The sequence below is a fragment of the Cherax quadricarinatus genome, unplaced genomic scaffold (genome assembly GCF_038502225.1).
Source record: "Cherax quadricarinatus isolate ZL_2023a unplaced genomic scaffold, ASM3850222v1 Contig3231, whole genome shotgun sequence".
Lineage (NCBI taxonomy): Eukaryota > Metazoa > Arthropoda > Malacostraca > Decapoda > Parastacidae > Cherax > Cherax quadricarinatus.
This window is the reverse complement of record NW_027198257.1, coordinates 1,809-14,554: the sequence shown is the minus strand read 5'-3', so window position 1 is coordinate 14,554 and position 12,746 is coordinate 1,809. Positions and strand designations below refer to the sequence as shown.

The 12,746-nt window shown below is 37.5% G+C and overlaps 1 protein-coding gene across 1 annotated transcript in view; it reads right to left on the bottom strand.

Moving 5' to 3' along the window:
* The window catches only part of LOC138850916 (LIM and senescent cell antigen-like-containing domain protein 1), a gene marked incomplete at its 5' end in the record, with an annotated part of 28,527 nt that extends 16,143 nt beyond the window's left edge, over positions 1-12,384 (bottom strand). Inside the window, 3 exon segments of the mRNA XM_070081583.1 lie at positions 7,698-7,839; positions 8,530-8,722; positions 12,272-12,384. Coding sequence (XP_069937684.1) covers positions 7,698-7,839; positions 8,530-8,722; positions 12,272-12,384 — 448 coding nt within the window.
* Positions 12,385-12,746: the final 362 nt, after the last annotated feature.

Genomic DNA, 12,746 nt, shown 5'->3' with positions numbered 1-12,746 from the left:
TTGAGTACAAGAAACTGCCCATTTACCGATTTCAACTACCCAATAACATGGTCAGAAATTTGCAATTTGGCCAATTTCACGAAAATTAAAAAATGACAATTTCAAAATAAGGACCAGAATGAACAATGCAGACATTCCTGGCTCTAAAATAACATTTTCTTTGTTCATCAGTCATGTCTCCAGGCCCCTGTGATTTTTACTCTTGCTTTTTATTTTGAAATTTTATTCAAACAAAAAATAGAAGATTTACTGTTACGCAGACTACTGAAATACTGTAATAATTGTAAAAATTACATCAACCCATTCATGACTGCATATTAGAATGGCTATTTGGACATTTATTGGACAATGACATCATTTGTTTACTTTTGAACATTGGCAAAATCAAACATTTCCCGTACTTGGTGCTCCATTTCCAGGTTCTTTTTATAGTAAAATTAATCAAAACTACCTCTATTTCTATAATATAGTTTCCATTCTATCAAATGAGACCAAGAAACCGAGAATACAACCACAAATACTATACGAAAATAGACCACAAAGTCGGCATTTTAATTAAAAAAAAAACGGTCGGAGTTTTTTTTTTCTCATTATGCACTGCGTGCTCCAGGATTTTTTTTATATGGTGCACACTGACCACACAGACCCATTCTCTCACATGTGGGCCTACCAGCTTTCTCCTGCCTGATTTAAAGCCGCTAGAATTTACGAGTATATATACGTCAAACACGGTACCTCGTAAACGTATATACAGCAGGGCACCGCTTTACGGCGTTTCACTTTACGGCGTTCCGCTAATACGGTCATTTCAAATTATGACCAAAACTCGCTATACAGCTCCCCCCACCTGACTTTCTAATACGGTCACCGTGCCCCACCCTATTTGTTTACATTCTTCGTGAGCTCAGTAAGCACTAAGTCTCTCCATTTTGTCTGGAAACTCCAAAATTTCAAATGTTTTTAAAAGTTATTTTATATATACTCTGATAATTATACTTATGTATACCTGTACTTAAATAAACTTACATACTGTGCTGGCATGCAGGTACACATTAAAATCAGTAAGAGTGTCTTATGTCTCCAGACGTCACATTAGTAATGATAATAATAATCATCGAGTCTCATTTAAATGTCGTATATTACGTTAAATACACATTTTCATTAATCCATCTATGATATTTTTTCAAAATTATATAATAAACATGATACATAACATAAAAAGATGATAAATACACCCCACAATAGAATAAATAAACATAAATATGAGATGTGGTAGCAGATGACTTGCACAAGTGACGCCATATTAGAAATGATAATAATAATAATAATCACCGAGTCTCATTAAATGTTGTATATTACGTTAATATACACATTTTCATTAATCCATCCATGATATTTTTTTCAAAATTATATAATAAACACGATACATAACATAAAAAGATGATAAATACACCCTACAATAGAATAAATAAACAAATATGAGATGTGGAAGCCAGATAACTTGTACAAGTGATGCCAAGAATAACATTTTCTCTAATCTAACATAAGAGAAAATGTGTTACTGGGGGTAACTGTAGAAAATTATTCCTTTCGTATGTAAGTAAGTAAGTTTATTCAGGTACACACAAATACAGTTACATAGATTATCATACATAACAACATATGTGTAGAGAACCTAGGATAACCCAAAAAAGTCAGAGTGACTTATTTCCATTGCCTTCACTCAGAGCATCATTTCTTCTCAAAATGATGTTACATGAGAATGGGAGTGTTCTTCTTTATTTATTCTACCGTATCAATGTAGAGACAACCTGTACACAATGTAACTTGTACACAAACCAGACGTGTACACTTTGTTTACAAAACTTACCTTCGCCTGGTTTGTTTACATAACTCTGCGCCTGTACTCTCTCATGCACTCATTCTTTCTCTCTCTCATTTATTCATTTTATCTCATTTACTTACTCCTGACCCTACATTAAGATTACAAATATTTTAAGGTAAGTAATGAGTGAACTGTTTATACATTTTATCGCTCTGGGATGCTTAAATGTAATAGAATATTATGTGTAGGTGGGTTGGCCTGGTATGGTAGCCCGGCTGACTACCATACATACCACACTTGATTTTTTACAATAAATACTACTCATCTCACCCTATATTTTAACCCTTTCAGGGTCCAAGGCCCAAATCTGGAGTCACGCACCAGTGTCCAAGAATTTTCAAAAAAAAAATTTGTTATTTTTCTTATGAAATCGTAGAGAATCTTTTTGTGAAGGTAATAAAACAAAAAGTACGAAATTTGGTGGAAAATTGACGAAATTATGCTCTCGTGAATTTTGATGTGTCAGCGATATTTACGAATCGGCGATTTTGCCGACTTTGACTCCCATTTTAGGCCAATTACATTATTCCAGTCAACCAAATTCTTAGCTATTTCACTAGTATTACTTCTATTCTATCGATTGAGCACAAGAAATCGCCAAGTCAACTGTTTCAACTACAAAATAAAGTGATCGGAAATTGTTAATTTGGCCAATTTAACACAAAGTTCAAAATATTCCAATTTCAAAATAGGGTCCAGAATGAACAATGTAGGCATTCCTGGTACTAAACTAACATTTCCTCTGTTCATTAGTTATGTTTTGAGGCTTTACAAATAAATTCCATTTTGATTTTTTATTCACATAATGAATTTTTATTCACACCAAAAAATAGAAGATTTACTGTTATGCAATACTGTAATAATTGTATAAATATCATCACCATATTTGTGAATGTATATTAGACCCACCAGCTGACGTGTATTAGACGTGTGAGGTCGTTTGTTTACTCTTGAATATCGGCAAAAATTTAACATTTCTGCTACTTTGAGCTCAGTTTCAAGTCATTTCCAGTGCTAAAACCAATCAAAATCATCTCTATTTCTGTAATATGTCTTCCATTCTATCAAATGAGACCAAGAAATCGCAAATACAACTATAAAAAACATACGAAAAAACACTGCAAAGTTGCTGTTTTAATCGAAAAATCATGATTTCAGTTTTTTTCTCTCATTATACACAGTGTGCTGCAGGATCTGTTTTATGTGGTGCACACATACCACATAGATGTATTCTCTCATATCTAGGCCCAAATGTACCACTCACAGTTTATCAGAGTGAGCTGAGCTCATGGCGTAGATCTACGGTTTGGACCCTGAACGTAAAGCCGTAGATCTACGGGACGGACCCTGAAAGGGTTAAGGTAAGTAATGAGTGAACTGTATATACATTTTATCACTCTGGGATGCTTAAATATCATAGAATTGCATGTGTGGGTGGGGTGGCCTGGTATGGTAGCCTGGCTGACTACCATACATACCACACTTGATTTCTTACAATAAATACTACTTGTCTCACCCTAGATTAAGACTATAAATATTTTAAGGTAAGTAATGAGTGCACTATGTGTGTATTGTACTTTTTTATTGTTTTTTGATGCCTGGTTCTATTGCTAACTTAATATATGTTAGTGTAAACTTGTTATCTAGTGTTTGTATGCATTTGTAAGTGGAAAAAAAAGGGTGTTCCACTTTACGGCGGTTTCCACTTTACGGCAGTAGCCTGGAACCTAACCAGCCGTATAAGTGGGGCCCTACTGTATACGGCCGCAACAGTCAAAGGGTTAAGGGTTAAAAAGCACCAAACAACTGTAGGCCTTCAGTCTCTACCTATGATGCTGTGTTTTGACTAAAAGGCTACTGTACACTATTTTTTCTTATCAATGTTACCCAATGGGGCATCTGCAAGCCTTTTTGACATTTTCAACAATATCTTCACACCCCAGAGCAAAGAATAAGCACAAAATGCACAGTAATACACACAGGTCGTGGTGGTGATGACTGACTATTGATAACAAACTAGCACCAACAGAGCCCCACCCAGGGTATGCGAGGTCACATGTAACAACTGCCTGGGTGTGCAGAGACCTGTGAAATACCCGGGAACATCCTACTCCCTACCGATGGGAATTTTGCATTTGTGGTGTCATGTAGGCATGTGATAAAATTTTCGAACTTCAGGGCTTTTCAAATTTCGGATAAGGGATACTAAACTTGTATATCCTTCTGCTGGAATGATGCAAAGTGTTTAAGAGGAAACTTGACAACTGTACCTGACCAGCTATGTGAGCCTGCAGGCCACTAGAGCAAGAGCTTGGCTGACCAGGCAGTCAATAAGGCAGTCTGGCCTTAGGTTGAGCTGCTAGGATATACAGTGGAACCTCAGTATTTTTTTAATTTATTATTAACACACTGGCCGATTCCCACCAAGGCAGGGTGGCCCGATGAAGAAAAACTTTCACCATCATTCACTCCATCACTGTCTTGCCAGAAGGGTGCTTTACACTACAGTTTTTAAACTGCAACATTAACACCCCTCCTTCAGAGTGCAGGCACTATACTTCCCATCTCCAGGACTCAAGTCCGGCCTGCCGGTTTCCCTGAATCCCTTCATAAATGTTACTTTGCTCACACTCCAACAGCACGTCAAGTATTAAAAACCATTTGTCTCCATTCACTCCTATCAAACACGCTCATGCATCCCTGCTGGAAGTCCAAGCCCCTCGCACACAAAACCTCCTTTACCCCCTCCCTCCAACCTTTCCTAGGCCGACCCCTACCCTGCCTTCTTTCCACTACCGACCGATACACTCTTGAAGTCATTCTGTTTTGCTCCATTCTCTCTACATGTCTGAACCACCTCAACAACCCTTCCGCAGCCCTCTGGACAACAGTTTTGGTAATCCCGCACCTCCTCCTAACTTCCAAACTACGAATTCTCTGCATTATATTCACACCACACATTGCCCTCAGACATGACATCTCCACTGCCTCCAGCCTTCTCCTCGCTGCAACATTCATCACCCATGCTTCACACTCATATAAGAGCATTGGTAAAACTATACTCTCATACATTCCCCTCTTTGCCTCCAAGGACAAAGTTCTTTGTCTCAACAGACTCCTAAGTGCACCGCTCACCCTTTTCCCCTCATCAATTCTATGATTCACCTCATCTTTCATAGACCCATCCACTGACACGTCCACTCCCAAATATCTGAACACATTTACCTCCTCCACACTCTCTCCCTCCAATCTGATATCTAATCTTTCATCCCCTAATCCTTTTATCCTCATAACCTTACTCTTTCCTGTATTCACTTTTAATTTTCTTCTTTTGCATACCCTACCAAATTCATCCACCAACCTCAGCAACTTCTCTTCAGAATCTCCCAAGAGCACAGTGTCATCAGCAAAGAGCAACTGTGACAACTCCCACTTTTTGTGTGATTCTTTATCTTTTTACTCCACGCCTCTTGCCAAGACCCTCGCATTTACTTCTCTTACAACCCCATCCATAAATATATTAAACAACCACAGTGACATCCCACATCCTTGTCTAAGGCCTACTTTTACTGGGAAATAATCTCCCTCTTTCCTACATACTCTAACTTGAGCCTCACTATCCTCGTAAAAACTCTTCACTGCTTTCAGTAACCTACCTCCTACACCATACACCTGCAACATCTGCCACATTGCCCCCCTATCCACCCTGTCAAACACCTTTTCCAAATCCATAAATGCCACAAAAACCTCTTTAGCCTTATCTAAATACTGTTCACTTATATGTTTCACTGTAAACACCTGGTGCACACACCCCCTACCTTTCCTAAAGCCTCCTTGCTCATCTGCTATCCTATTCTCCGTCTTACTCTTAATTCTTTCAATAATAACTCTACCATACACTTTACCAGGTATACTCAACAGACTTCTTCTTCTTTCAACAAACCGGCCGTGTCCCACCGAGGCAGGGTGGCCCAAAAAGAAAAACAAGTTTCTCTTTTTAAATTTAGTAATTTATACAGAAGGGGTTACTAGCCCCTTGCTCCCGGCATTTTAGTCGCCTCCCACAACACGCATGGCTTACGGAGGAAGAATTCTGTTCCACTTCCCCATGGAGATAAGAGGAAATAAACAAGAACAAGAACAAGAACTAGAAAGAAAATAGCAGAAAACCCAGAGGGGTGTGTGTATATATATACTTGTACATGTGTAGTGTTAAGTGTAAGCAGAAGTAGCAAGACGTACCTGAAATCTTGCATGTTTATGAGACAGAAAAAAGGACACCAGCAATCCTACAATCATGTAAAACAATTACAGGCTTTCGTTTTACACTCATTTGGCAGGATGGTAGTACCTCCCTGGGCGGTTGCTGTCTACCAACCTACTACCTAGGACTCAACAGACTTATCCCCCTATAATTTTTGCACTCTCTTTTGTCCCCTTTGCCTTTATACAAAGGAATTATGCATGCTCTCTGCCAATCCCTAGGTACCTTACCCTCTTCCAGACATTTATTAAATAATTGCACCAACCACTCCAAAACTATATCCCCACCTGCTTTTAACATTTCTATCTTTATCCCATCAATCCCAGCTGCCTTACCCCCTTTCATTTTACCTACTGCCTCACAAACTTTCCCCACACTCACAACTGGCTCTTCCTCACTCCTACAAGATGTTATTCCTCTTTGCCCTATACACGAAATCACAGCTTCCCTATCTTCATCAACATTTAACAATTCCTCAAAATATTCCCTCAGTATACGACCTTAATTCATTCCTGAAGGCTGTTCGAGTGCTGCTCTGTTTGAGTATCAAACAAGTTCTTCCCAACCAATTTTCTGTTTGGTTGGCTGTTATCACTAATTTTCGTAGGCCCCATGGTGACTTATTTATACAAAAAAAAAAAAAAAAGCAAACACGAAATAGTTTACAGCGAAGTTCTGGCAGGTCGTATTTGTTTGGTCGAGTGCTGAGCTTTGTTTGGGGAGGATGCTGGTCATATATTGAGGTTCCACTGTATATATATAAAAAAAAAAATTCAAAACCAGTCATAAGTATACTATTACTTTGGTTGGCTTACCTTCCTGCCCCCCCCCCCCCTCTCCAGAACTCTGTCTTACACTGCCTCAATCATTCCTTCATTTGATAATCTTTGATAATTCTTTACAACTTAAATTCTTTTCAAGTCTAGCTTCCTTTCATAACCTTATACTGCAAACACCATACACCAACATTTTCTCCTTTATCACCATTTATCTCGCGTCATTCAATTACTGCAGTTGTTTTACCTCCTGAATTCAATTTAGATTTTGAAGAAATATTAAAAAGTACTTGAAAATTACTCCTTTGTTAAGAGAGTTGTAAAAGAGAGAAACAACTTATAATCACTGAAGAATAAGAATATACAAATGAAATCACATTAGTAATTAATGAAAAAGAAAAAAGTATGCATTAGTAGTTCTAATACACAAACCTTTGTTGCACACTAATATGGCATTCTTAAAGCAGCATCGTACCTTATAGAACAAGGCAGAGCAATCACAGAGATGTCTTTATTGTACAGCATTTCATCACAAATTGGGTACTTTATGAAAGTCAATTTGTGGTGAAATTCTGTATAATGAAGACACCTCTGCAGTGTGGTTAAACTGTATAATGAAGACTCCTCTGCACTGTGGTTAAACTCTGTATAATGAGGACTCCTCTGCACTGTGGTGAAACTCTGTATAATGAAGACTCCTCTGGAATTAGTGTCTTACAGCACCACACCTTTTCCTGATCAGTCCAAATACCACAAACTTTACAAGTCTTACCATTTCATTGGCTGTGTACCCTGGACGACTCTTGACCTCCCTGGCATCAGCTGTTAATTCATTGCCACAAGAAGCACAGTTAAAGTGGTATGGATGGAAAGTGTCTCCACGCCACCTCAGAGGTTGCCCTTCAATTGTTGAACTGTTGAAGATATGGAACATCAGCTCTAGTCAAGAAACAGGTTCTATATTACTGCAATTACAATGTCTCATGGCTAACAAGTTAGAATTCTTTTGACATTTTTAGTATTATTTATATAACCATCATAAAAACTGATCAGTGAGATGGTGAATCGCAAATGGATGGAAATAGAAAGAATGAAAAGGATTGGTATGTTTTGCCTTGAGTCACTTTCAACTTGTGCACAAAGTGACCTACAAAAAAAAAAAACTCAAGTCTAAAGCCATTAAACATTCTTAGGTGCATATATGTAGTTAGATATATTATGTCATAAAAATTTCTTAACCCTCCTGCTCCCTTTTCTCTGATGTTTATATATAATTTCTCTTGCCCCCACTCTAGGATGATGGAGATATTTTCATAAAAATTTAATTTTTCCTGTGTATGGGATAAACTACCCTGAAAGATGGAAATTTCCAAGTGACAGTAACTTGAGCTCTGCTGGAATGAAACCTTCGAAACATGTTATTCAATAAACTAAACAAATAAACCTAAATCTCAGACAATGTTTAATACAGAGTATCCAAGATGGGATAATCTATTAAAAAATGTAATTGTTATATATTCCATCATGGTTTACCAATGAATATTTATGTATTTCACTTCGAAAAATTGTATAATCTACAACATATGAATAAAACAAATACATACTGGCACTTATGACACATGTATTTGCCCTGGGAGTGTGCCTTGACTCTAGCATTGCACTCGTGACAGAGTGCTCGTCCAGCATTTCTGATGAATCCCAGATCAGCTAGCTCCTTGCTGCAGAGCTCACAAGTAAAGCATCTTGGATGCCAATTAGCATTCATGGCCTTGATCACCCTCCCAATGATGAATTCATCTGGAAAAATATAAGGAATAAATGTATAAAGCATAACTGTAGTGTAATAGTTATTTATACTAGACATCAACAACAAATAAAGCTATCAGAAGCAAAAAGGAAAATAAGTCTAATTAGCATCTTATCCTGCAAGTGGGACCACAGTGCCTGCACTCTAAATGCAAGATGTTTCGGTTTGGAGAGTCATCTAAGCTGTGATATCAGCACCTTTCTGGCAAGACAGTGAATGAATGAATAATGGTGAGTGTGTTTCCTTTTTTATTTTTTAAGGTCACCTTAAATAGATGGGAGATGGCCGGTGTGTTAAAAACAAAAAATATCTTGAATTATAAGTTATATTAATATATTAATGGGAATCACTAACCTGTAAGGCTCATACAGCACCTGGGAAATGGGAGGTAATCAGGTTTACCAATAAAAAACAAGGAGTGAGTAGCTATAAACCATACCCCCGGCCGGGATTGAACCCGCGGTCATAAAGTCTCAAAACTCCAGGCTCTGATTGTCAATATGACATTAGTTAGAACCTTAAGAAGTAACAATTGACACAATACCAAAATACATCATTATTTCTTTGGTTCATTGGACCACATAATTATGAATCGTACAACTAGTACCTAAAATACATTTTATCAGTTTGTATGATAATTTTCTTTCCCTCAACAGGCTTCTTGCCAAGGCAAGTGACCCTGCCTTGAATGATATTTTCTTTTTGAGACTCTATGACCGCGGGTTCAATCCCGGCCGGGGGTATGGTTTATTTGCAATCGTGTCATTACGATTTCTTGAGTCAGTGAGTAGCTATACTCCCCTTATAATCTTCTGATCAAAAGCCTTCATCAAGAGCCAAGTTCACTCCTTGAAGGGTTGAAGAATGAAAAACTACCTTCTGTGTAAGTTCAGTGAGTCAAAGCAATAACTGACCAAGCTTAGCCTAAATACAAACATTTAAGACTTTCCTACATACTTTTTTCAGCAATATCCACCATTTCTTCCTCCTCAGTGTCAATGGCTTACAAACCATTTGTCATTTTGAATCAATCCAGGCTCTGATTGTCAATATGACATTAGTTAGAACCTTAAGAAGTAACAATTGACACAATACCAAAATACATCATTATTTCTTTGGTTCATTGGACCACATAATTATGAATCGTACAACTAGTACCTAAAATACATTTTATCAGTTTGTATGATAATTTTCTTTCCCTCAACAGGCTTCTTGCCAAGGCAAGTGACCCTGCCTTGAATGATATTTTCTTTTTCCAACACACCAGCCGTCTCCCACTGAGGCAGGGTGACCCAAAAAAGAAACACTTTCACCATCATTCACACATAATCACTGTCTTCACAGAGGCAAACAGATATGACAGTTCAGCTCTAAGGCTCCTCTTGAGCATTACATACAGTACACTACCTGAATACTGTAAAGCAAAAAGATATTTTGGGAAAAACATGGATAAGGGCTTGAATATCCACTATTTAAATGATCTCATTAGTAAAAATATATTTTAATGATTAAGAAGGGCAACAGCGGTTCAAAACAACCTATACTGACATTGTGATGAGGTATGATGATGGTTGAAAACTATGCTTCTTCATTGCAATGGTGAAAGACAAGAGGTTTGTGGAATGAGTACAGATAAGATAAGATAAGATTTCGTTCGGATTTTTAACCCCGGAGGATTAGCCACCCAGGATAACCCAAGAAAGTCAGTGCGTCATCGAGGACTGTCTAACTTATTTCCATTGGGGTCCTTAATCTTGTCCCCCAGGATGTGACCCACACCAGTCGACTAACACCCAGGTACCTATTTGCTGCTAGGTGAACAGGACAACAGGTGTAAGGAAACGTGTCGAAATGTTTCCACCTGCCGGGAATCGAACCCGGGCCCTCCGTGTGTGAAGCGGGAGCTTTAGCCACCAGGCTACCAGGCCACCCACATGTATATGTATATGACAACGTAGCCTGTACTTAGCCATCAACAATGAAACCTTGAACTGTAGATGATGTAGCCAGCAAAGGGCTATGAGAATGCAAGAGATGCAGAAACTAGGGAAATACTGCAGGGAAGGGAGCCAAAATACAGTTGACCCTTGAACAATGAGGGGGTATGGGGGCACTGAATCCCCGTGCAATCGAGAATCCATGTATATCTTGGACTCCCCAAAAACTTAACTACTACTGTTGACCAGAAGCCTTACTGATAACAAACAGTTGATTAACACATATTTTGTATGTTATATGCATTATATACTGTATTCTTACAATAAAGTAAGCTAGAGGAAAGAAAATGTTATTAAGAAAATCATAAGGAAGAGAAATTACATTTGAAGTATTGTACTGCAAGATGAATCGTGTCTATCAGTACCTATATTAACCTCTAAAAAAGGGCCAAACGTATATATTCGTTTTCTCGCGTAGCGCCCCAAACGTATATATACGTTTCCTTTGTCATTCATTCAACATTGACACGATAAGCCTGAGTCACCTAGACATGAGAGAATGGGTGTGCACACTCACTGTGCGCCATATGAAAAAAATTGGGGACGCCTGCGTACCATATGCCCTTTTTTCCGATTAAAAAAAAAAAAAAAAAATTCTCAAAAAATTTGGGGCGCTACACGAAAGAACGTATATATACGTTTGGACCGTTTAAGGGTTAATATTGTCTAAAATGATACAAAACACTGTACATGTTATATGTATTGCTAACACTCGACATCAAAATTGAGAAGATAATGTGAAAAAGATTCATATTTATTTATGATTAAATATTGCATTTTTGTTTGTTTCCATTTCTCTCGCCTGCAAATGGAACACGTACGATCTGTAACTGTTTGTGTAAGTTTTGATAAATTTTATATTTTTATAATAGATTTATAAAAATGAATGATGGTGAAAGTTTTTCTTTTTCGGGCCACCCTGCCTTGGTGGGAATCGGCCAGTGTGATAATAATAAAATAATTTATGTATATTTTATGGTAGTAAACTATAAAGCAGACTAGTCTCTACATATATTTTATGCCTTCATGAGACACCTACCTTCTTAATGTTTTCAGTAACAAATCTCAAAAAAAGTTTCCAATATATATTTATTGAAAAAATCCGCACATAAGTGGACCCATGCAGTTCAAACCCGCCTTGTTCAAGGGTCAACTGTATTCTCTAGAGACATCAAATCTTGAACTCAGGCACAATGCTGAAAACACTTGGTGCTGAGGAAACCCATATAATAGATAATGTTTTATCTACACACAGGCCTTATCAAATCAGGAAGATAACACCTCTAGTGAGGGAGAAAATGTTACCTAAAATAAAGGTTTCTTCTAAACCAAGTCTTTCTACCATATTTGTTGGCAAAACCTTAAATAGGGCAACCACATCCATGGAGTGGGGGAAGAGAAAGACTTCAGCATGTCAAAGAATGCTGAACAAATGGTATACACCATCTTAAAAAAAAAGTTGCATAGCTACATGGTCTATATACTATTCAACAATGTGACCACTTGCCAAATTTAATACTCAAACAAAAGTACCCCACTTACTACACTTGTTGCAACATGGTGCAAAAAGAACTTGGAAGTCATGTTCACAATATTTACGGCCTTCAAACTCGTAGAAAACATCATCAGGAAATGGACGGAAACATTGTGCACATCTGTAATTTAAAGCAACATCTAATAAAGATAACACTTAAGCAAGGTATAAAAATCTAATACACAACAAAGTTTACACCAATCAAATGTAAAAAACAGTACATCAATAACTATCCTGTATTTGACTTTTTTAATGCACATCGGAAAGGCCCTAACTTGCACTCAAATCACACTGATCCGCAGTCATGAACGAAGTTGAAAAGGCACGATATTGAGAAAATATTTGTCTTATGAATGCTGATCTGCAGCCAGAAATGTGTGATACACATGTATCCATTTTACTATCAATTTCTATTGGATAATAAGCTCAAGGTTACAAACAAACAACTTGTACCTTAACTAAACATATCTTATGAACCTGCCA